General features: G+C 42.3%; 1 protein-coding gene across 1 annotated transcript in view; it reads left to right on the forward strand.

Annotated features, from left to right (window-relative positions):
- LOC124555150 (transforming growth factor-beta-induced protein ig-h3-like) overlaps positions 1-25,690 on the forward strand; it is a 326,998-nt gene that overhangs the window by 137,680 nt on the left and 163,628 nt on the right. The window contains exon 2 of the mRNA XM_047128967.1: positions 15,075-15,173. Within this exon, the coding sequence (XP_046984923.1) occupies positions 15,075-15,173 (99 nt within the window). The remainder of the gene's footprint in view (positions 1-15,074; positions 15,174-25,690) is intronic.

A 25,690-nucleotide genomic window follows, 5' to 3' on the forward strand; every position in this document is an offset into this window, starting at 1 on the left:
TTTTAGCAAATCTTCATACTTATTAGTAACGATGAATTTGAGCTCCAGAGTCTGTATCTTTTATGAATCGCTACCCAGACCTCTCTTGTATGTAAGTTTGCTCCTCATAATTGTGTGTTTGAACTCAGATAACGTAGTTTTGCTCTTCTTAAAAATTGCACAAGGATCCTTTCTTCTCCTCCTTTCCCCCTCCTACACAAGCTCTTGTCTGAAATAGAACCACGTATCTCAATTTTTTCCATCACTTTTTCATTGTTCAGTCAAGAGAACGAGCGTACTGCTGTTTCCCACTGAGCACAAACTGAACTGTAATATCAGCTATTATAGGTGTTGCGACAATGCCCTCAGAATGTCAAATTTAACTTGTAGTAATCTTTGAAAATCGATGATTTAAAGATAGGAAACGTGTATCATACGTTGGCGATCTCACAGTCACATTCGTAGGTTGCATTTCATTTCTGTATCGTGTATTGTGTATATTGAACCGGCGACCTAGAAACGACGGAGAGGCTTCGGCCCGCCGTAGCCCTCAGTGGTTTGCAATCCACCCATCCCACCGCCGCCCCACACTGAACCCAGGGTTATTGAGCGGTTCGGCCCCAAGTGGATCCCAGAGGACCCCCCGGGAACGTCTCATACCAGACAAGTGTAATCCCAAATGCTTGCGTGGTAGAGTAATGATGGTGTACGCGTACGTGGATGGTTCAAATGGCTCTGAGCACTATGGGACTTAACATCTGAGGTCATCAGTCCCCTAGAACGTAGAACTACTTAAACATAACTAACCCAAGGACATCACACACATCCATGCCCGAGAGGGGATTCGAACCTGTCACGCGGTTCCGGACTGAAGCGCCGAGAGCCGCTCGGCCACCGCGGCCGGCACACGTACGTGGAGACAGTGTTTGCGCAGCAATCTCCGACATAGTGTAATTCAGGCGGAATAGGGGGATAGAAAGTAATATAGAGGACAGTATTACATACTGTACCAATGACCATGGGATTCTTTCATATAGCCGTAATTGGCAAAGTCGTGATCTTTCTGCAAGAGTATAGCTACATCCTAGTCTGTGACTGGAGGGTACATCTCTCTCTGTGAAGTGTTCTCGTTGTGAACTGACGTACTGCTTTCCTAATTATTCTTGCTGCACAGTTTACAGGTAGCACATCTGTAATATTGCCCTTCGTTTAGAGATTGATTAGTGGTTGATCATTCACAAAATATTCCGAATACCAATAATGACTACCTAACAAACCCGGTGATAACTTCACTAAGGGCAGTCAACAATTCTTATCTGGTTATCTCTCGCAGACGAATGCCTAAGGCAGACTGTAAACAGTTACTTGTTGCTCCCTGCAGAATGGCAACAGACTGGACTCGAGCAACCTTATACAGTTAATATTATTAGGCAAACAGGGAGACTGGCACTAGTGTGGATGTCAGCAAGTTCTCGTTTATTACGGAAGAGAGGATTACTGCGTGGGGTATAAAATATAAATGGTGCTCTTCTGCATATAATTCTGTTTTTATTATTAAACTAATTGGGTAAAAAGGTAATTTTATGTCTTCCCACTCATATCTCATCATCGAAAATAAACGGATAAAAATTAATGAGAACCAGTATTTACAACCGATGATGCATCTCACATTCTCTACACCTACGGGTAGAAATTTTTTTATCATTGAAAATGTCCAGTCGTTCTCTTTTGTTCATCCGTGGCAGTGTGGCCAACGAAACTAAGCATCTGCTTGAGTACAGATTCTCCCACTGACCTATTTTTCCGTTTAAGTTCCTGGAGGGGGGGGGCGGAGGGGGGTGAGAGGGGGAGCGAAGTACTAGTTGTCCCGGCGCGCTAGCGAAAGTACCGAACAAGACACAAAGGAATTAAGGCCATTAACTGTCTGTGGTCATTGATTTATAGCAATGGGGCAAGTTGGAAAGCTCGTAACGGTCAATGTAGATATTATCAGGAACCTCAAAGATATCTTTCAAGAGGGTAGCAGAGACAAATGAGGATGTCAACATGTTCTCACTTAGTATTCAGGAAAGGACGATAACATGGGGAATCCATGCCTGTAAGTAGGTCGAATGCTAAAACAACGCCGATAATTAGCCTGTTTCTGTAACTGCCACGTGATGTTAGTGCAGCTAATAAAGCAAAGTCGCATGGCATTGCTGGCTACGACATCCCAAAGGGCAGGTCCAGCCGCCTAACTAAAACACTTTTTCTTCCTTCGCGCACAATATCACCTTTCCTTCGAGAAGTGCGAAAGTTGTGTGTTTAGGTGTATCTGATACCTGTAGGTGACTGTAATGGGTACGTGTAGTGTGGTGCCATGTTTGTCACGGATGATGATGAGAAAAGGGGAAAGGGGAAACCTGGTTCCGGCACATAGCCTACTCCTATCGAATAGCAGCAAGGGGGCCGCCAATCTGAATGTCCCCATGCGCAGGACGGATCACCGTCAACGACATCACATGTCCCCACTATGTAGGACGCTGCGTAGAGTCCTGAAATTTAATTAATTTATTTTCTTATTTCTCAAGTAAAGACCTGCTGCCTGTTGTAATATAGCAGGTCGTACATTTTGTGATTTTATATTTTATATCACACAAATTCAGTTTTATTGCAATTTCTTTTGAGAATTTTGCAAAAGGATATATATATATATATATATATATATATATATATATATATATATATATTATATATACATATATATTTTATATCACACAAATTCAGTTTTATTGCAAAAAGAAATTGCAATAAAACTGAATTTGTGTGATATAAAATATAAAATCACAAAATGTACGACCTGCTATATTACAACAGGCAGCAGGTCTTTACTTGAGAAATAAGAAAATAAATAATATATATATATATATATATATATATATATATATATATGTGTGTGTAAATTTGTTGCTAACCTATATAAAGATAATAAAAAGATACATAATGAGCTGTGAATGTATTTTAAGTTAACATTAAAATTGTATGTAATGGAAGAAATAACATAACAATGAATTTTACTTACATATGATGTGTTTGGTATACATCTTTTACATATGATTCCTTGAGTGTGCCAATACTTAGTTAACCCTTTCAGACTTGAATTTTTTCTGGAGGAAGGAAAATTTTTATTTACTTGGTACTGCTTTTAGGTGATTTTTAATGATTTTTGATGTTAGATTTATACAAAAATATCTACTCGTTATCAAAACATTCTTTGTACACTTGACTTCATTTCATGGTCTAAAATAACTAATTACGAGATATTCTTTGTTGTAATAAATAGTAAAATGATCATTCAATAATTATCATGCAAAAAACAATAACAGTATTCAATTATACAGTGGAATATAGCGAACCAACCACATTCGTGTATTCTGGTGGTCACGAGCAGCTGCGCACTGTTAACGTTGACTTGCTGATGGCCAACAGTTGACACCACTTGCCAGATTGGACATTCAAAAATGTCTACCTCAGGTTTCCATTGGGAAAAAATACTTCTGTTGCAGCGAAGACACAGTAAAAGTTATGCACACAATTGTAGCCAGAGGGTCTGGAAGAGTTAATAATGTACTGGTCAGTTAGGTTACAATGCGTTTCCACCCTTAAGGTAACAGTGGACATTGGGAGTTGATAGTCAGCGGCATCACTCGCACCTGATGCAGCGAAAGTAGAAGAAATGTTACATCTTTATATAGTGTTACACGTTATGAAATGGTATAACAACCAACTACGTATAGAGTTACATTTTCAGATTGATTCGATTTAGTATTGGAGAACCTAAGCTTACTTTTACTATGTTCGTATGTGATCTCGTCTTCACTTCCTGTGCGTGGCATAGCATCTGAATCAGTGTCTGTGTTTGAATCTATGTCGTTTAAAATGTACTGCTGATCTGTCAGATGTGGAGCCTGTTGTATTCTAGCGTGTGGTCTCTCCTGTTTGTATGCCGCATGTACCACTCTCGATACTTCGTCTGCGATGTTGTTCATGGAGTTCCAGACATCCTGTCTGCGTATTAAGTGTCCTATTACTTGGTTCCCTATCCTCGGTCTTATATGTCCTAGGGCATCGCGGATGAGCACTACGCGTTTTGGTGTACCACCTTCACCACAGGCACAGGCGTGAGTTTTTTTTGGGCCAAACCTGTGAAGGTGCACAGGATACGGACCGTGACCCGTGAGGAAGTACGTGCTACATATTGGGTTTATGTACTTCAAATTCAACCGCCCTCTGATACTGGGGAAGAAAGAGTAGACCCGTCTTCACTTATCAGCTGCGTCCCACTCTGTTTGCCATGCACCAGTTCTCCACTTGCTTAATTTCCGTTTCTCTGTTACGTCTTGTCCAGTTATTTCTCTTATTTTGTTGCGTCTTTTCCTCTTCAGCCAGTAGGCCGCTGCTTTGTAGCGAATTGTAATAGCTATAGGGAAAACTCCCGGTACCACACACAGTGCCTCAATCGAGGTCGTGCCGGAAGCCCCCGAGATTCCGAGAAGAACACTTCTCTGGCCGCGCCTCACAATAGTTTTGTAAGTACCTAAGCACAATCGATGTACCCGAGCACTATCTGCGAAACAAGTTATTGACCCAAAGAGCACTATGTAATATGTCCTCATTGACTGTAGGGGTATTCTGTATCGTATAGTGTTCAGTCTTGCAAGTTCATGCACGAGTTTCGTCACTGTTAATTGTTAGTCTGCCATGTTCGTTAAAGCGTAAATGTTCGTCAGAACATATGCCGAATTATCTTGTCATAGCTTTCCTTTTTATAGATACGTTGTTTATATTTATAACTGGATTTCTTTTTTGTGAGCCTCTTAGAAGTAGGTAAACAGTTTCATTAGTTGCTATTGTTTGCTGTTCGTGCACCATTCACCAATGAACGCGAGGAGCTGCGAGGCTTTACTCTCTAATTGGAACCTGGAGTTTGCAGATACCATGACCATAAGATCATCAGCGTACGCAACCACTCTGTTTATCATGTGTTGTCTTCTAGCGCATTCAATAGCCTTTCTGTCGCTATGTCAGATTACATAAGTAACGGGCAAGGCGAACTCTAGCTTGCGGTTTATTGGCAGAATCCTGAAGCGATGCAGTCCTTCAACAAAGGAAATTGCTTACAATACGTTAGTTCGTCCAGTCTTAGAGTATTGTTCGTCTGTATGGTACCCTTACCAGTTGGGTCTGATTCAAGAGATTGAGAAGGTCCAAAGAAGAGCGGAAAGATTCGTGACTGGTACATTTAGCCATCGCGAGAGCGTTACAAATCTCATATAAAGTTTGAAGTGGGACACACTTGCAGTTAGACGACGCGATAAGCGGAAGGGGCTGCTCACTAAATTCCGAAATCCGATCTTCGCCGACAATGTAGAGCTTATATTATTATCACCAACTTTCAAATCGCGCAATAATCACCATTCAAAGATAAGGGAAATTAGGGCTCGTACTGAGACGTTCAGACAGTCGTTTTTCCCTCGCGCCATCCGCGAGTGGAATAGAATGGGGAAAATACGACTTATGCGCGAATTGTGCCCTCCGCCACACACCGCTTGGTGTAGATGTAGATGTAGATGACCCAGAAAAGCGGTCCGCATATGGATCCTTGCGGACAACCTCCGATTACTCTCTTTATAGCCTTTTGGTGACCAGTCTCCCATTGCACTATCCTGTTTTTACAATAATCTCTAAGGCTGTTATATAGAGCCAGCGGAGTACTCATTTCTCTAAGTCTTGCAGACAGGGCCGACCACCAAAGTTTGTCGAAAGCACCAGCTATGTCAATTTGTATTCCTACTATTTATTTGTCATGTCTTGTCTGCCGCACGGCAATCTCTCCTGTACATTTGCCAGAATGTTAATGAGGCATATTGGTCTGTATGTCTTAGGGACAGTCAGGTCTTTGTCCTCTGCTTTCTTGATTATAACTGCATTTGCCGTTGTCGATCTAGTCGGTATTCTTGTAGAGCATCATTCAGTAAGTTTGTCAGGTACGGTAAGATAAGTGGAGCAGCTTGTTTGATGGTTTCTTGTGGATGCCATTCGGGCCCGGAGGCTTTTTGTTTTTTATTTTGTGTACTGCAGTTTCCTCTCGTGAAAAGGGGATGGTCATACCTTCGTTTTCGTATTTGTCATCAGGTAGTCTGCGAAGGTCGTTGTGAAGTTGATTGTCCTGAGTGTGGTCATCGACAGGAAGTAGCTTGTTGAGGAGATACTGTGCTGTGCATCTCCAGCCCCTTGTATTTGTACCATCTGGTTTCTTCAGTGTTGAAAACACTGTAGGAGTCTGCAGTTTAAATGGCTCCCCCCAGATATCGCAGGTATTGTTCTGTAAGTTTGTCCCAATATATGTGTCCCAATGTTCTTTCGTAGTCCTATGTAGTTCTTCTTTGTATAGTGTTTTAGCGTCGCGGTAGTGCTAAATGTCTAATTTCTCTTTCCTGTACTGTCTTGAATTTTTGGTAATATCGTCGTTTATAAAAAAACGTTTCAAATGGCTCTGAGCACTATGGGACTTAACATCTGATGTCATCAGCCCCCTAGAACTTAGAACTCCTTAAACCTAACTAACCTAAGGACATCACACACATCCATGCCCGAGGCAGGATTCGAACCTGCACCGTAGGGGTCGCGCAGTTCCAGAGTGAAGCGCCTAGAACCGCTCGGCTACAACGGCCGGCGTCGTTTATCACGAATGTCTTTTCTTAGTCTAGTTAATAATACTGACCATGGTGGGTTTTGTTTGGCTACGTTGCGTTCTGCAGGCATTGCTGTAGCTAGTGCTCTCTGGAGGACGTCTGTAAGAATGTGACCTCTGTAATCTATGCTTCCTTGGGTGACACATTCAGTAAACTCTTGAGTCACGTGCATGCGTTTTTGCCACTTTGCTTTACGCAGCAGCAACCTTGGGTGTTGTGATGTGTCTGTTTTAGTGAATATAAATAAAAATAAAATAACTGAGTATTCTCCTATCGAGCATCTGCCAGTTCGATAACTGTGTTAATGATGCGCCGTTTTCCAGAGAAATATCAATGTTGCTTCCTATTCCACTATTTCCGCGGTTAAGTTGGCAGCTGGGCTAGTTTGCTTCAAACGAAAAGTTTACATTCATTTATAACGTTGATTATTATTTGTCCTCTGGCATTCGTTGTGTCAGAGGGTTTATCTAGGTTTATGTCTATCACGATAAGTAGTCGTCTGCCATTTGCAAATCGCGCAACTTCTTTTATTACTTCAGCTAAAGACTCTGTATCATTTAGTACTTGGCGTAGATCGACGAGATAATTCATGTTTCCCTGCCTGAAGTTATTTCGGCGGTAACCGTGTGTTGTGTGTATAGTTGCGTTATTTGTGTTACTGTAAAGTTAGTGTTCACTACAACGATTGCACCCATGGCCTTGTTTGCACCTGTGGTTTGCATGTACTGCCTCGGAAGGCCTGAAAATCTTCGACCTCGTCTGTATGAAAAAAGCATTTCCGCGCGTTCTGGATGTTATCGAAGTACACGCGTCCGTGCACCCTTACTAGGTCCTTGTAGACATTGTTAAGATTAAGGCCTCCATTTCTTCGTCCACATGATTTTCTTAAAAAAATTACAGAGTTCTCGTTTATATGTGTGTATGTTTTCGGTTCGTAGAATTATTCTGTCTGTTTGTTCAGTGGCGAGGTAGCATATAATGTTTCCCAGTGGGTGATTCATTCTTGTTACTAGTCCTAGTGAAGTATGAAAAACTTCTTTCTTTCCCAGTTGACTGAGGCGCAAGTTCTCTTCGATGTCGTCGTAGTCTATTTTGTTTCTTATTTCATGGCTTTGTAACTCTATCTGTTGTACTGGATCGTGGTGTTTATCTCTTACCGTAGTTTTCGGTTTTGGGTTAGTGCTCATATAGGCATATAGGCAGTCGTTTTTCCCTCGCTCTGTCTGCAAGTGGAACAGGAAAGGAAACGACTAGTTGTGGTACAGAGTACCCTCCTTCACGCACCGTGCGGTGGTTCGCGGAGTATGTATGTAAGTGTAGATGTAGTTTTGGTGTCTCGTCAAGTGGAGATTGTTGTGATATTTCAGTGTGAGCTTTTTTGTGTTTATGTTGTTTTTAGCGTCCGGATGGTCTATGGTCACGTCTTGTTTGAAGTTTTCTGTTCGCGTTCATTTCTCATTCATAATTGTTTGTTGCACCTGAGGTGCCTTTCGTGCGTATTCCCACCGTGGATGAGACATACGATTTGCATGTATTGTTTACATTTTGATGTAGTTGTTATTTTGTTATACTGTAAAATGTCCTCTGCCAACGGCCTTGCCTCAGTGGTAACACCGGTTCCCGGCAGATCACCGAAGTTAAGCGCTGCCGGGCTCGGTTAGCACTTGGATGGGTGAATATCCGGTATGCCGAGCGCTGTTAGCAACCGGGGTGCACTCAGCCCTTGTGAGGCAAACTGAGGAGCTACTTGATTGAGAAGTAGCGGCTCCGGTCTCGTAAACTGCAACACGGCCAGAAGAGCGGTGTGCTGACGACATGCCCCTCCGTATCCGCATCCAGTGACGCCTGTGAGCGAGGATGACACGGCGGCTGATCGGTACCGTTGCGCCTTCAAGGCCTGTTCGGGCGGAGTTTAGTTTAGTAGGCTGTCTTCTGGTGGGGGAAGATTTAATTCATGTATATGTTGTTTCGATGTGTCCTGAAGTACTGGTGTTTCGTCTGTGTTATGAACCTGTCTGTGTTATGAATGGGCTTGACCGTGTCTCTGATGTCTGTTGCCATTTTTCTGCATATCTACTGAGTGTAGCGTGTTGTTTTTGATGTCTTCTTTACTGAGGGCTTCCTCTTCCAGTTCTTCTACTCTAAGAAATGTCGCCGTTTGGAGAGTTGCCCACTGGAAAAGTTCATGTTTGATGTGCCTCCCCACATTGTAGTCCATGGAGCCGTAGAAGCACGCATCGTCGACGTAATCTGTTAGGCTAATATATATCTGCACAATGTTGCAACTTTTGAGGGGATTCATGTCCGTTGGAGAGTCTGTGATCAGCAGCGTTGTTGCCTCTAGGCTACTGCACGTCGCCATGCTCTTGTTTTGGTTCCTGGTGATTTGTGTTTGCTTCTGCGATTGGGAATGCTGGTATTCATATCTGTTTTGTTGGGAAGACGTTTGCACATTTCCGTTGTTGGTATTTGTATTCGTATCCCTACCTATATTTCCAGAGAATGTTATCTCACCGCTTTTGTTTTGGTGTGTGCTAGTTGACATTGTTGGTGACATCATACTCCGTTTTTTCTGTTTGTCTTTAGTAGAGTTCATTGTAAGTAGGGTATTCTACTCTAACCGCTTTGTTAAATGTTCTTTTTCTGTTCATGCAACGAATACAGCCAACGCTTGTTTCTTCATTACATTAGAATTTTTTGTGACCATGTTTCGCACATTTTCCGGAGATAGCTTCCCTGTCAACTCTTCTCGACGAATGGCCAGAATTCCAACAGTTGAGGTACTTTTGCTATGAAACGTAGTTCCTAATGCGTGGTGATTCAGATTGTATTTACACCCTATCCCTCTGTAACACCAGTAATCTGACCCTTGGTGTTACCTCTAGAATATTATTTACCGTTATTTTCCCTTTCGGACATGTTGTCAATCGTATATTGACTTCCTGAAGTTCCTCTTTGGTGATGTTACTTTAAACAGTTCTTCTACAATGTCTTGATCTTTAAGTGTCGTCGGAACGCTGCGTACTGACAGCAGTGGTTTTAGTTTCGTCGGCTCTTCGCATCGAACGTCCGTTAAGTGTGATGTTTTTTCAGTAATCTTCCTCTCGTCAGTCTCAAGAATTACTGTGTTTGCGGTATTCCTTGTTGTTTTGACTTTTATTTTGTCAAGTCAAGGGTTTATTGCTTTAGTACAAGACTAGTGATCAGGGACTTTACGCCACCAACCATCCTCCCCTCTGCCAAAAAGGCAAACGAAAAACAGCCAACACCACGTCCCTTTCCCAGCCGGTTACCCATCCAAGTACCGGTCACGTCCGATGTTGCTTAACATGAGGAATCTGACGAGAACCGGTATATTCAACGAGAGATGGCCGTTGGCTACTAGTAATACTTCACAAATTTCATGAAGTAATCAAATGACGAATCTGATTCTATTCACATCTAGGCAGAGGTAAGGCAAAGTCGCCTTCCACCTGGAAATTCGCTCGGATACCACAGAGCTTTACTAGGTATGGTCCTATTTGATGTTGCATACCGTTGCCTTCCGCCGATCTTTGAATTAGCTTACCCAGCTAGTTACAGCTGTCCTCCAGTTCAGCGTGGACTCCTAACGATATTATAATTTGATGTTTCTCACACATAAATATAATTGCCAGGGGTGAAAGAAGCGATAACAGAAAAAATCCTAGAAGGGAATGGGAATCAAACCCCGGACTTTTCGGTTTGTAATTTAACCTTCTGAGCTATTATTACGCTGATTTATACACATCGACATAAAAGGAGATACACCTTCAAGGACGATGAGAATATTCCAAAGTTGACAGATGGTTCCGCATTGCACAATATTCTAACGACTTCTTCTCAGTGCCAGGACATCCATGGTACTTTATCAGAGGTCGTACGATTCGTTTGCTATACCAGTAACTGGTGATGAACTTAAAGTGTGACCTCCAATAATACATCCGACCGAGGCGCCAATCAGCCATAGTTGCCCATGCATACATGATGGTAGCAGTCAGCAACTTACAACGAAGAATTTTACTCGTATTGGCAACTAAAATACGTTTTGAGTGCTTTTGCGTTAGCATGTGTGTATGTGTGTGTGTGTGTGTGTGTGAGTGTGTATTGTCTACTGCAAAACAACACGTTTCATTTCATTTGTAAATCTATATAGCCACTGTATCTCATGACTTGACTACAGTGCAGTATCTGACTTCGGCACAGCATGAGTGCAGTAAAGCGATCTGTGTAAGTAACCATCCAACTCTGTTTTTTTGTTTCTGACGATGCTTGGCTACAGTAGCCTTGTAACTATCTTATGGAATTCAATATGTGTACATTTAAATGTTTATGGTAATTCTTTAATTAATGTGCAAATTAAAAAATATGTGTAAAACTTTTGATTTTTTACGCAGTGTTGAAGACCAACTCACTTAGGTTCGGTGGAAAGAATAATAGCATATCAGCTCTTCCGTTAATATTTTTTTCAATTTTATTAACACGTCAAGTTCCGTAGAACTAAATTGAGGAACAAATCTCCAAGGTCATGGAACGTCTCAGTACATGAAATTACAACATAAAAGTAATAACAGATAAAAAGAAAATGTTTATGAACCCGAAAAATGTCAATCCATAAGTTTAAGTAAACGCAGTCAACAATGCAACAAGAATCAGCTTAATTTTTCAAGGAACTCCTCGACAGAACAGAAGAAGTGAGCCATGAGGAAACCTTGCAGTTTCGATTTGTTTGAAAACGAGTGGTAGCATACTGAAAATGGATGGAGCACTACAGTACAGGATTCTGATAGCTAGGCGACGTTGGCCAATCAGTGTGGTGGATATCTTCACCTTCGAGAAATTTGTCCACTACAGAAGGTGACTGCGGACAGACAACACTATCCATAGCGTGGTAGTATGCAACAGCCTCTCCTTCGAGACATAACACGTACGACTACAGGACATTGTCTCCGCGCCTCTAGGATTAACAGTGTTCTGGACTACCAACGAAGATATGAAGCTTTTTTAAATATCTATTTTCTGGCATAATAACAAAATAATTCACATAAATAACGATTTTCAGGCGCTCTTCAGTTCTATAAGAACCAAATGAAAGTGAATTTCAGATACAATTTTAAATATTTTAACATGGAACATTGTTAAAATTTAAATCTTGCGAGACTGTCACACCGTAGTGGGAAACAGTGATAATCTCGGTGTTACATGTAACAGCATTATTAACCAGTACAAACGGTGAGAAAATCTTACATTTTCATAGCATTGACGCATTGGAGTTGCCACAGCGTGAAACATTCGATGGTATACAGAATTGAAAACAATGATCTTACAAGACCAGTGCAAAATAAAATGCAAACTTCAAAAATAAAATAAAAGAAAAGAAAACAAGACGGTTATATAAGAACATTTTCCTACAAACAAATGGATATAACCTGCCCTCAATTACATTAAATAGCTACGTGTCTGATCTACATCACAGTATGACATAACTGCATTACTCGAACTACAATTTGGCCACTTATAATACCTGAAAAAATCCACATCGTAACTGTTTACGTCCTTTAAAAACTCTTTTCCGAGATAAGATGTGTACTAAATATTAAAGATGCGTATTACATACATAGCAAAAATATATTCAAACATTTTATTTAAACAAGGTTTTTTTCCATCTTAAAGTACCATACGAAATAAACAACATTTGTATATACAGGATGTTCCGAAACTATCCGTTCAAATTAACACAGGAGATAGACAGCATTAAAACGAATATATTTCAATAAGGAAAATATGGTCTCCGAAGTCAGCTTGTAATGTTAGTGGTGCTGACGTAAGTTGTATCGGTTTCGCTGACTGGAAATGTGTACTGCCATTCAAATATCAACAATTCGCATGTTGGGACAAATGTGGGTCCACGACGTACTCGATATCGTGCTCATCAATGGGATTCGGTGTTAATATGTGCGCGGCATTCTCAGTGGTAGGCTAATTGGACCATACATACTTTCATTCCGCCTCAACGGAAAGAGATATCGCGTTTTCACGGAACATGTGTTGTCAGAACTGCTGGAGGATGTAGCTCTCAATGCTAGACAAAGTATGTCCCGCCAGCACGATAACGTGCCTAACCGTTTCAGCACTGCTGTGGGAAATCATCTGAAAGCTACTTTCGGGAATCGATGGATCGATAGAGGTGGCTCTTTGGCCTGGCCTTCCGCGTCACTTGACCTCGAGTGTTTAGATTTCTTCTTCTGGGGGCATATGAAGCAGCTGGTGTAGGAAGCCGTTGTGGAAACAGAAGAAGACCTCTTCACTTGAATTGCGGTCGCTCCTGGTGCCATTCCCGACGTGCCAGCAGATTTCGAACGGGCTGGATAATCTATGGTCCGACGATGCATTGCGTGCATACAGGCCAATGGTAGCGCATCCGAGCAGTTCCTGAGAAGGCCACTGCTGTAAATTAGCATACTGAACTACCTCCTGTGTAAATCGTCCACAGCATCAGAAATTGCGGTCACACAACATATGTACCGTAACTAAATATATTTGTTTTGGTGTGTTTCTTTGCATGGCCAACTTCCGCAGCAATTGTTGACATCAGTTATTATTTGTTTCTTCGTCTTAAGCTTAATGCAATTTAACTAAATAGAGTATTACATCTGACGGTTTTCGCCTGAATTTATAAAGTATCTTCTGTGGTTATTGTTTTGCTGTTCTCTACCTCCTGTAGGTGTGTGGAAAATTTAAACAGTCATTCATCTCTGTACAGTGAGTAGTACTCATAATATTATAAACAATGTATCAATAACTTTCTACATTTACAAATAAAAAAGTAGAACTGTATTTCGATTGTATGGATCTGTAAACGCTTGATGTCTGCTGGGCAGATTGTTTCTATGAAATACTTCGTAAATAAACATTTTAAACATTTTGTAAGTCACTGTTTTTTTCCACACAGTGACAAACACATCATATTTTCCAAAAACATTAATATTCGTACATACATCGAGTATGATCTCTGTTCACACCAAGGTCCCATCGCCACCAGTCTGGTTCCTGTCCACGAGGTTCCCGTGACTCCAGTAGTTACCATTTCCCCTGCTGATGCTTGTGCAACAAAAATAATTATGAGAAATCAGTTGGGTTCATTTCTGGGGAATCTGCATCAAGGCACTTAAGGATTCCAAATGAAGTCTTTGGACCACTACGTTGTAAATTTCACCAGGCCTTATTCACAGTTATGCTTAACTTTTGGACACTAGTTTCATGTTTTCTAAGCACGAGGCTCCTCTCGTAGGAAAACCAGGAGGACTGCCCTTAGATGTTGACGTCATAAATTGCGTCTCTGAGTCTTCTGTACTACTGCAGTTACTGGCAATAACATCACCTCTTAAAGAACGGCCTTTTATCGTTACAAACTGTGGAATATACTTATAGAATGGTTCCCGCGATGTACTTACTGTCGACTATTTCAGTAGAGTTTCCGTCATGGTCATTACTTCTCGGGTTAAAGTGCCTGGAATTCGGCTAGATCTCCTGATCTTTCCCCAATAAAAAGCTTACAGGGTGAAATTAGAAGCGACCTCCAGAAAGCACGTTCAGTGCTCAGGCTTATCACGGGACGTCATCAGACAGCTGTGCGAAGCCTGGCAGCTATTCTCAAAACGAAGGCAAGAACACTACCTGCTCGCAAGAGACGTATCGAAACGTTCAGTAATAGTGTGAATGACTCGCTGAGGTTGAAATCGTTTCCTATCATCGATACTTTCTCCCTTCGTCCTAAATTTCACTCCATGAGAAAGTGCCCATTCTGTGCAACAGTTTCTCCCTCAGGTGTTTGTGGCATTAAGCCTGCGTATTACACACAAAAGCCATATACTTACTTCCTTCAAACGTGTCTAATGCTGCGCAGGAAGATGAAATCACAAGAAAGAAAAAGAAGCGAAGCAGGTGATAAACCTGAAAGAATCTTTGTCTTGTCATATATAGTTGGAAGATGACAATGGTAAACCACCTTCACCACGATCTTTTCCGGAAACGAATGGGCCTTTCATTGACTCCAAATGTAATTAACGAAACTTTTCATTTAATATACACAGGTAGAGGCTTACGTAAACGCTCATCTGAACTACGGTTTTTCTCTCAAAATATCAGATATTAACACAAATCAATATATTAGGCACATTTTTTGGTTTATATGGAGAAAATGTGTTTGAGATATATCTTTAAAATATCTTTGGCCTTCATTTTATTACAGATGATCTTACTTTATGGGTGGAAATAGTGCTTATATTATTCTATACTTACCTTTAGCTATACACTAAATATGCTTTCCACACTTCGTTTCAGGCCCAACGCTTGTGTTGTGGAGGAAGTACCCGGGACGAAGCTGCGATTCTACACAGAGTGCAAGTACTGGCGCAACAGAGACATCTGCGGACAAAAAACGTAAGTTATTCTGAAGTGTCAGTCCTCGTGTTTAGCTCATTCACAAATAATGTAACTAACAACATGCTACATAACGCAGACAGGACATACGCAGGCAAAAATTTTCGCTGTTTTATTTTTTTATTTTTTTTTTTTTTTTTGTAGCACTATGGGACATAACATCTATGGTCAGCAGTCCCCTAGAACTTAGAACTACTTAAACCTAACTAACCTAAGGACATCACACAACACCCAGTCATCAAGAGGCAGAGAAAATCCCTGACCCCGCCGGGAATCGAATCCGGGAACCCGGGCGTGGGAAGCGAGAACGCTACCGCACGACCACGAGCTGCGGACCTTTTCGCTGTTGCTCGGATGAATTCTTTTCGGTTATTGCCTATTACAAAAACTTTTTTATCACTTAAGACGATAACATTTTATCCTTGTGACAATGGAAATGATTTTCTATCAATTATGAAATGTCGCAGAGGCAGCGTACCTTGAAAATATTTTCATTCACCAGACTCGAGGTAGAGTTCGGAGTCAAATTCTCTTCTCCGTCTTTCAGGGTACAAGAACTATGATTAACTGATAAGAAAGGGTAATAAACTGTTCAATGAGAAAAATTAAGTACCTCGTTTTGGTGACTCGTTTGTCTGTCTTTTATTTGTTATTTGTCCACGGGAAGACTACTCGAAAAATCTGAAAAAAGCAAGATTAGCCAGCAAGACAACATTCGTCGTATGATCTATGTCTAGGCGTTACAACCCGCCACACCTTTTCCCGTTCGTTACGCGCGTACAATTTTTCCTATATAACCTACCTTCTCCGCGTTTCCTCCAGTACAGTCAAGCCGGTATCATATATAAAACCCATTTCATACCTCTTCTTGTGATGATAAATATTTCATATTTCACTCACGTGATCTGCTTCATTAGAGTAACACAATTGAGTAGATATTTGCAACTACGTTTCTCCTCCTTAACATTTAGTGCAGTCAGTGCCGTATTATTCAGTGTTACGATTACAGTAAGCTGAGTTCACCACATTATCGAAACATTTTTGGGTACTTCACTTCTTTGGCAACGCTGTTGCACATACCGTGTCTGATGGGTCCGCCACACTATCTCTAAACTCATACTGTGTACACTTTATAGGCTCAGTCTGTAACAAATCGTCTACGAAGTGATGTATGCACGAAGATGTCGCATGGGAAATTATGTGTCGTAAAGTAACGAAGGAATCATTAAATAATTTTAGAAATAAGATGATCTATTCCTTCAACAACATCCATTCTTCAGAAAAAAGGAGAGGACTTGACTCTCACGCGGGGTGTTACCCTGATATATTCTCTTCCTATTGTAGGAAATTTATTCTGTACGCTCAGGGAGAATTTGTTTTCAATTTTCCATGAGACAGACGTCAGGGAAATCAATTTTCAACTTGAAGTGTCTCTTCACTTTAGTATAATGGGGGTGAGGTATTCTAATCTACCTTACATGTTATCCTCAAAGTTAACACCAGACAGTTCATCTCCAGCAAAAATAAACGCGTAGGATTCTGCAACTTTGTGAATTTGGATCAGTAGACCTTGTTTTGGTTAATGTGCAATGTGATATTCGAGTGCTTTATGGTAAACTAGAGTAGCTCTCTCCTGTGTCAAGAAATCCCGGTGTCACAGTTTGCCTGTCTTCTGCAAATATAGCATTTCTCAAAAGAGTATTCTCTTTTGTAATGTGAGAAGCCACTTTACTAAGCAAATACTGAGATACACTTTCATGTATTCGTAAGTATGTTACGTCCTCCACAAGCTGCTCACGTAACACATTTTGCTGAATGCTTTTACTTTCTCGACGTAATACCTATGGCTTCATTGAAGTATGTTTCCTTTTTTTCCGCCGCTTTTCTGCCAAACACACACACAGTGCAGTTGTGGAACTAGCAACTGCAGTGCATAATAATAGGTTGTCGTCCGCCATCTTGAAATTTGATGAAAAATATGAAGACAGTGTAATACCCCTCTTTAGCGCCACGTCAGATATCTTTTTCAAACAAATTTGATGAATATTTGATCATATCTTTGACCAAATCTTTGTCAAACAAATATGATAATGTAATACCGGCCGAAGTCCACTAGACAAAATCTTAGACATCTCCTTTTAGAGGGCGCGATATTCGCTTTACAGTGTCGTTGCTGTTGCAGAACTGGTACCATGTGGTCATGTGACCTTCCACCGTTGACGCAAGTCATAGGAATACAGTGGTATACAGTGAAGAGCCAAAGAAACTGGTACACCTGTCCAATGTCGTGTAGGGCCCCCGCGAACACGCAGAAGTACCGCAATACGACGCGGCATGGGCTCGACTAATGTCTGAAGTAGCGCTGGAGGGAACTGACACCATGGATCCTGCAGGGCTGTCGATAAATCCGTAAGAGTACGAGGGAGTGGTAATCTCTTCTGAACAGCACGTTGCAAAGATGCAGGTGATCAGACAGGATGTTTATGTACGTGTCACCTGTCAAAGTCGTATCTAGACGTATCTGGGGTCCCATATCATTCCAATTGCACACGCCTCACACAATTACAGAGCCTCCACCAGCTTGAACAGTCCCCTGCCGACATGAGGGGCCATGGATTCATGCGGTTATCTCTGTACCCGTACACGTCCATCCGCTCGATACAATTTAAAACGAGACTCGTCCAACCAGGCAACATGATTGTAGTCATCAACAGTCCAATTTCTGTTTTGACGGGCGCAGGTGAGTCGTAAACCTTTGTTTAGTGTAATCATCAAGGGTACACGAGTAGACCTTCGGCTCCGAAAGCCCATATCGATCATGTTTCGTTGAATGGTTCGCACGCTGACACTTCTTGCTGGCCCAGAATTGAAATCTGCAGCAATTTGCGGAAGGGTTGCACTTCTGTCACGCTGAACATTTCTCTTCAATCGTCGTTGGTCCCTTTCTTGCAGGATCTTTTTCCGGCTGCAGTGATTTCGGAGATTCGATGTTTTACCGGATTCCTGATATTCACAGTACACTCGTGAAATGGTCGTAAGGGAAAATCCCTACTTCATCGCTACCTCGGAGATGGTGTGTCCCATGGCCGTACACCGACTATAATACCACGTTCGAACTCACTTAAATCTTCAGCCGGCCGAGCGGTTCTAGGCGCTACAGTCTGGAACCGAGCGACCGCTACGGTCGCAGTTTCGAATCCTGCCTTGGGCATGGATGTGTGTGATGTCCTTAGATTAGTTAGGTTTAAGTAGTTCTAAGTTCTAGGGGACTGATGACCTCAGAAGTTAAGTCCCATAGTGCTCACAACCATTTGAACCATTTTTTTGAAAAAAAGTTAGTTCCAGTTTCGGCCATCAAGTGCCAATCTTGTGCTGTGAAAGACGAAAGAAATGTAGTAGAGCATGCATATCCGAAGGAGCATTTCATCGAACTATATACACACTGTAAAATACAGACACTGTCCTAATGTATTTAATACCAAAGCAAGGCAATCTAACAACCAAAACACTGTCTCTCCCTGTGCGGGAAACATACAATTTGTTTGCGAGCACTATGGTTTGTAGACACTGGGACGTATGGAAGTTTGGCTCTGGCCGTTGAGTCGTGCACGTATAGCCATAGCGGTAAAGGCGACAGGTCGCCTAAAGCGAGAAATCCGGTTTCGCGTCCCAGTCTGGCACAAATTTTCGAATGTTACAAATTAATCGCGCAGCCGTTGTAGAATCCTCAATTTGCGAATGCATTTCATAATACAATAGAAATGTTTCTATATGTAATGGATTAGGAAAAGGATGTGGGCAGCATCTCGTCTACGTCTCCGGTGATGATATTGAAGAAATTGTGTAAGCGGCGATTAACAATAAAATCAACATTGTGCCTTTCTAGTGAGAAACCTTTTCTGCACTCGTCCTGTTGCTAATCCATTATATGTGGACACATTTCTTGCTTTCACAGAGCCAGATTTGTACCTGGCAGCCCAAATTCAAACTATTTTTTTCCAGCGCAGATCGGTTTCGCATTAACGCATGAGAATATCTACCAAGTTTCACTGTCAGCCGATAACTACAGCCCCCACTTTCTAAGAGTAGCTGCACTTAAATTACAACCATCGACAACAGCACTAAACATAGAGTAATGCAACAGCTCTGAGACGAATCGTGTACCCTGTGATGTGGTTACTGTCTATGCGGAAACAATTCAGCATAACGTCGCTGTGACGCTTTCCTATTGCGTTCAGTGAACCCACAGTCGAGCTGCACATTGGCAACTCTTCATTAGTAAACCTGCCTACGCTGGTGTGTATCATTCTTAAGGTACAGCTAACACTGCCGGAGAAGCAAACTCGAGACAGACCCGGGCAGCACTCAATTCAAGTTTGAGGACGAAGAGTAAATGGTCATTACTTTTGTCTACAGCAGTTTTCTTGAGTGAACGAAAAAATGGTTCAAATGGCTCTGAGCACTATGGGACTTAACATCTATGGTCATCAGTCCCCTAGAACTTAGAACTACTTAAACCTAACTAACCTAAGGACATCACACAACACCCAGCCATCACGAGGCAGAGAAAATCCCTGACCCCGCCGGGAATCGAACCCGGGAACCCGGGCGTGGGAAGCGAGAACGCTACCGCACGACCACGAGATGCGGGCAAAAGTTGAGTGAACGGAACAAGTTTGTTTCCAAGCAAGACACACACCGCATACCGACGGCATTTGCACTGTTGTGTCAATATTTTTACTGCAACGCAGATACAAAGATAAACGAGGGTAGGAAGTCAAATAAAATGCAGTTACTCAGTGCACTACAGGCAGTCTCATTACTGGCTAGAGTAGGTATTCACTATATCTACTTGAAATGAGTTGTAGGCAATAATTAACAACAACAGTCTTTTGCACGTTAGTTTTCGGAAAGAAACTCCATCGCTCCCCAGTTCATAGATGTTGCCTGTTGGTTCCTTGGACGCTTCCAAGGGCGTTGTAATGGAATTATTACTAATAATTCCGTCTAGGTTTCGTATATTTTGTATAATAATCCTTTTTCAATCTATACTGAATTTATTGTACGGGTAATTAAGTAAGCGGCCTCGTACTGGAGATTTTACCTCATTACTTATTAGTAATGACATATGCATCTAGCGTTATCTCCTGGCTATCTGATTGTAGAGTACGACTCCCTCGATTGGAAGAAACATCATTGTCGTCGCTGTTGACAACAGGAGTCTATTTTCGATCTGATTGGGCAGTTTGCGCGCTGCTAGCTGTCCAGATACTGGAGTTGTTGACATCAAACGTCTGCGCCGAGTAGCTTCTCGGTCTTCCGTCAAAATCGCCCATAGCACAGCGGATAGCGAGTGCCGCGCTATCCAACCCGTTTCTGAAATGATTTCTCTATCGAGGTAGAAGTTAAGTGTGACAGTGAAGTTACCTGGTCACGAATAACAGGTGTAGGTGAAAACAAGTAAATTGTTGAACGATTTTACAGGACACCCAGTTCCGCTGTGACAATTCTAGAATCATTCAAAGATAGTTTACTGTCAGAAGCGCGTAAATACCCAGATCATGCAATACTAGTTGGAGGAGACTTTAACCTACCGAGTAGAGACTGGGATGTCTATGGATTCACTGCCAGGGGTACAGAAATACTGGAAACTGTCTTGAGCAGCTGGCTCGGCAGCCCACACGCAATGGAATTATCTTAGATGTTGTAGCTACGAATAGGCCTGACCTTATCGACAGTGTCAGTATAGAACGGGGATTAGCGATCGTGATGTCATTATAGAAACTATGGTTATGAAAATTAATTAATCAATCAAGAAGGCTAGGAGAGTGTTTGTGCCAGGTAGATCAAATAAACAGTTGTTAACGTCACACTTAGACAATGAACTGACATCACTTAGTTCCAGTAAGACGGACGTAGAGGAATTACGTTCCATCAACAAAGGAGGTGGCTTACAAAACACTCGTTCGACCTATACTTGAGTATTGCTGACCAGTGTGGGATCCGTACCAGATCGGTTTGACGGAGGAGATAGAGAAGATCCAAAGAAGAGCGGCGCGTTTTGTCACAGGGTTATTTGGTAACCGTGATAGCGTTACGGAGATGTTTAATAAACTCAAGTGGCATACTCTGCAAGAGAGGCGCTCTGCATCGCGGTGTAGCTTGCTCGCCAGGTTTCGAGAGGGTGCGTTTCTGGATGAGGTATCGAATATGTTGCTTCCCCCTACTTATACCTCCCGAGGAGATCACGAATGTAAAATTAGAGAGATTCGAGCGCGCACGGAGGCTTTCCGGCAGTCGTTCTTCCCGCGAACCATACGCGACTGGAACAGGAAAGGGAGGTAATGCCAGTGGCACGTAAAGTGCCCTCCGCCACACACCGTTGGGTGGCTTGCGGAGTATAAATGTAGATGTAGATGTAGATGAAATGTGCGTGAATTCCTAAGGGACGAAACTGCTGTGGTCATCGGTCCCTAGACTTACACACTACTTAAACTAGCTTAAACTAACTTATGCTAAGAACAACACACACACCCATGCCCGAGGGAGGACACGAGGTTGCCTCCATACCCGCACACGTCCGTCCGCACAACACAATTTGAAACGAGACTCGTCCGACCAGGCAACATGTTTCCAGTCACCAACAGTCCAATTTCGGTGTTGACGAGCCCAGGCGAGGCGTAAAGCTTTGTGTCGTGCAGTCATCAAGAGTACATGGGTAGGCCATCGACTCCGAAATCCCATATCGATGATGTTTCGTTAAATGGTTCGCACGCTGACACTTGTTGATGGCCCAGCCTTGAAACCTGCAGCAGTTTGCGGAAGGATTGCACTTCTATCACGTTGAACGATTCTCTTCAGTCGTCGTTGGTCCCGTTCTGGCAGGATCTTTTTCCGGCCCAGCGATGTCGAAAATTCGATGTTTTACCAGACTCCTTGCTCGTGAAATGGTCGTACGAAAAAATCCCCATTTCATGCTATGTCCCATAGCTCGCTCGCCGATTAAACACCACTTTCAAACTCACTTAAATCTTGAGAACCTGCTATTGTAGCAGCAGTAACCTATCTAACAAATGTGCCAGACGATAATTGTCTTATATAGGTGTTTCCAACCGCAGCACGGTATTGTGATGTTTAAATATCTCTTTATTTGAATGCGCATGCCTATACCAGTTTCTTTGACGCTTCGGTGTAGATACTGCATGCAGAAAAATTAACGAGACCTTTGGATACAAGAGAACCACCTGCTCGAATATCAAGAGCTCATATCGAAAACCAGTCCTCAGCAAAGAAGGGAATGTAGAAGGGTGGACGGAGTATATAGAGGGTCTATACAAGGGAGATGTAATTTGCCCGCATCTCGTGGTCGTGCGGTAGCGTTCTCGCTTCCCACGCCCGGGTTCCCGGGTTCGATTCCCGGCGGGGTCAGGGATTTTCTCTGCCTCGTGATGGCTGGGTGTTGTGTGCTGTCCTTAGGTTAGTTAGGTTTAAGTAGTTCTAAGTCCTAGGGGACTGATGACCATAGATGTTAAGTCCCATAGTGCTCAGAGCCATTTTTGGAGATGTACTTCAGGGCAATATTATGGAAATGGAACAGGACGTAGATAAAGATGAGAAGGAAGATACGATACTGCGTGAAGAGTTTGACAAAGTACTGAAAGACTTAAGTTAAAACAAGGGCCCGGGAGGAGACAACATTCCTTTAGAGCTACTGATAGCCTTGGGAGAGGCAGCCATGACAAACCTCTTCCGTCTGGTGAGGAAGATGTATGAGATAGGTGAAATACCCGCAGACTTCAAGGAGAATGTAATAAGTCCAATTCCAAAGAAAGCAGGCACCGACAGGTGTGAAAATCACCGAAATATCAATGTAATAAGTCACGGTTGCAAAATACTAACACGAATCCTTCACAGAAGAATGGAAAATCTGGTTGAAGCCGACCTCGGGGGAGATCAGTTTGGCTTCCGGAAAAATGCAGGAACACGCGAAGCAATACTGACCCTAAGATTTCTCATAGAAGATAGGTTAAGGAAAAATAAACCTACGTTTATGGCATTTGTAAACTTACAGAAAGTTTTTGTAAGTGTTGACTGGAATACTCTCTCTCAAATTCTAAAGGTGGCAGGGGTAAAATACAGGGACCGACAGGCTATTTACAACTTGTACAGAAACCAGATGGCAGTTACAAGAGCCGATGGGCACGAAAAGGAAACAGGGAATAAGACGGGTTTGTAGCCTATCCCCGATGTTATTAAGCAAGCAAAAGAAAAATTTGGAGTAGGGATTAAAGAAAAGGGAGAAGAAATAAAAACACTGAGGTTTGCCGATGACATTGTGATTCTGTCAGAGACATCAAAGAATTTGGAAGAGCAGTTGATCGGAATGGACAGTGTCTTGAGAGGAGGAATAAGATGAACCTCAACAAAAGAAAAACGACGATAATGGAATGTAATCGAATTAAATCAGTTGATGCTGAGAGAATTAGATTAGGAAATGAGCCACTTAAAGTTGTAGATGGGTTTTGCTGTTTGGGAAGCAAAATAACTGATGATGGTCGAAGCAGGGAGGATATAAAATGTAGACTGGCAATGGCAGGAAAAGTGTTTCTGAAGAACAGAAATTTGTTAACATCGAGTATAGATTTAAGTGTCAGGCAGTCCTTTATGAATGTATTTGTATGGAGTGTAGCTATGTATGGAAGTGAAACATGGACGATAAACGGTTTAGACAAGAATAGAATAGAAGCTTTTGAGATGTGATGCTACAGAAGAATGCTAAAGATAGCAGGGGTAGATCACAGAACTAATGAGGAGGTAATGAATAGAATTGGGAAGAACAGAAACTTGTGGTACAGCCTGACTAGAAGAAGGGATCGGTTGATAGGACACATTCTGAGGCATCAAAGGTTCACTAATTTAGTACTGGAGGGAAGCGTGGGTGTAAAAATCGGCCGGCCGCGGTGGCCTAGTGGTTCTAGGCGCTCAGTCCGGAACCGCGCGACTGCTACGGTCGCAGGTTCGAATCCTGCCTCGGGCATGGATGTGTGTGATATCCTTAGGTTAGTTAGGTTTAAGTAGTTCTAAGTTCTAGGGGACTGATGACCACAGAAGTTAACTCCCATAGTGCTCAGAGCCATTTGAACTTGAAGCTTGCACAGCATAGAGTAGCATGGAGAGCTGCAACAAACCAGTCTCTGGACTGGAGACAACAACAACTGCATGCGATACTACCGCCATCCGTACATATGCACATCGCTATCTCATAGCTTTTGTTTCCTCAGTGTATTCCGACTAACAGAGTATTTATTATCTCTGATTTCTCGACTGACAGTACGAATATCCTTCCTTTACAAAAGAAATGTTCCACACTGGACACTGGTAACTGTCCGTGCTGGTGTTACGTGCAAAAGTCTATGCGCCCAGTTACAGGGTCAATAAATATCTTGCTCACTTTTGCGCACAAATTTTGTCACTCGCATGGAGAAGAAATAAAAACTTTGAGGTTCGCCGATGACATTCTAATTCTGTCAGAGACAGCAAAGGACTTGGAAGAGCAGTTGAATGGAATGGATAGCGTCTTGAAAGGGGGATATAAGATGAACATCAACAAAAGCAAAACGAGGATAATGGAATGTAGTCGAATTAAGTCGGGTTATGCTGAGGGAATTAGATTAGGATTTGAGACACTTAAAGTAGTAAAGGAGTTTTGCTATTTGGGGAGCAAAATAACTGATGATGGTCGAAGTAGAGAGGATATAAAATGTAGACTGGCAGTGGCAAGGAAAGCGTTTCTGAAGAAGAGAAATTTGTTAACATCGAGTACAGATTTAAGTGTCAGGAAGTCTTTTCTGAAAGTATTTGTATGGAGTGTAGCGATGTATGGAAGTGAAACATGGACGATAAATAGTTTGGACAGGAAGAGAATAGAAGCTTTCGAAATGTGGTGCTACAGAAGAATGCTGAGGATTAGATGGGTAGATCACATAACTAATGAGGAAGTATTGAATAGGATTGGGGAGAAGAGAAGTTTGTGGCACAACTTGACCAGAAGAAGGGATCGGTTGGTAGGACATGTTCTGAGGCATCAAGGGATCACCAATTTAGTATTGGAGGGCAGCGTGGAAAGTAAAAATCGTAGAGGGAGACCAAGAGATGAATACACTAAGCAGATTCAGAAGGGTGTAGGTTGCAGTAGGTACTGGGAGATGAAGAAGCTTGCACAGGATAGAGTAGCATGGAGAGCTGCATCAAACCAGTCTCAGGACTGAAGACCACAACAACAACTTCATTGTAGGTTTCCACTTGGCCAGCTGATCGAATCGTGCAATGTACACGTTCGTGAAACATTCGAACGTGACAGTGGCCCGATGTTGGACCGTATGGGGAGGTGAGGGCAGGCTTATTCGTCATCAAGGTTCCGGTCGAATACGTCTGACCACCAGAAGAGGTGTTTGCGGCATTGGGCACTATGAGCAGATAGCCGTATCGTAGGTGCAACCACAACGGAGGGGTATCTG

Source organism: Schistocerca americana, chromosome X, assembly GCF_021461395.2.
Source record: "Schistocerca americana isolate TAMUIC-IGC-003095 chromosome X, iqSchAmer2.1, whole genome shotgun sequence".
Lineage (NCBI taxonomy): Eukaryota > Metazoa > Arthropoda > Insecta > Orthoptera > Acrididae > Schistocerca > Schistocerca americana.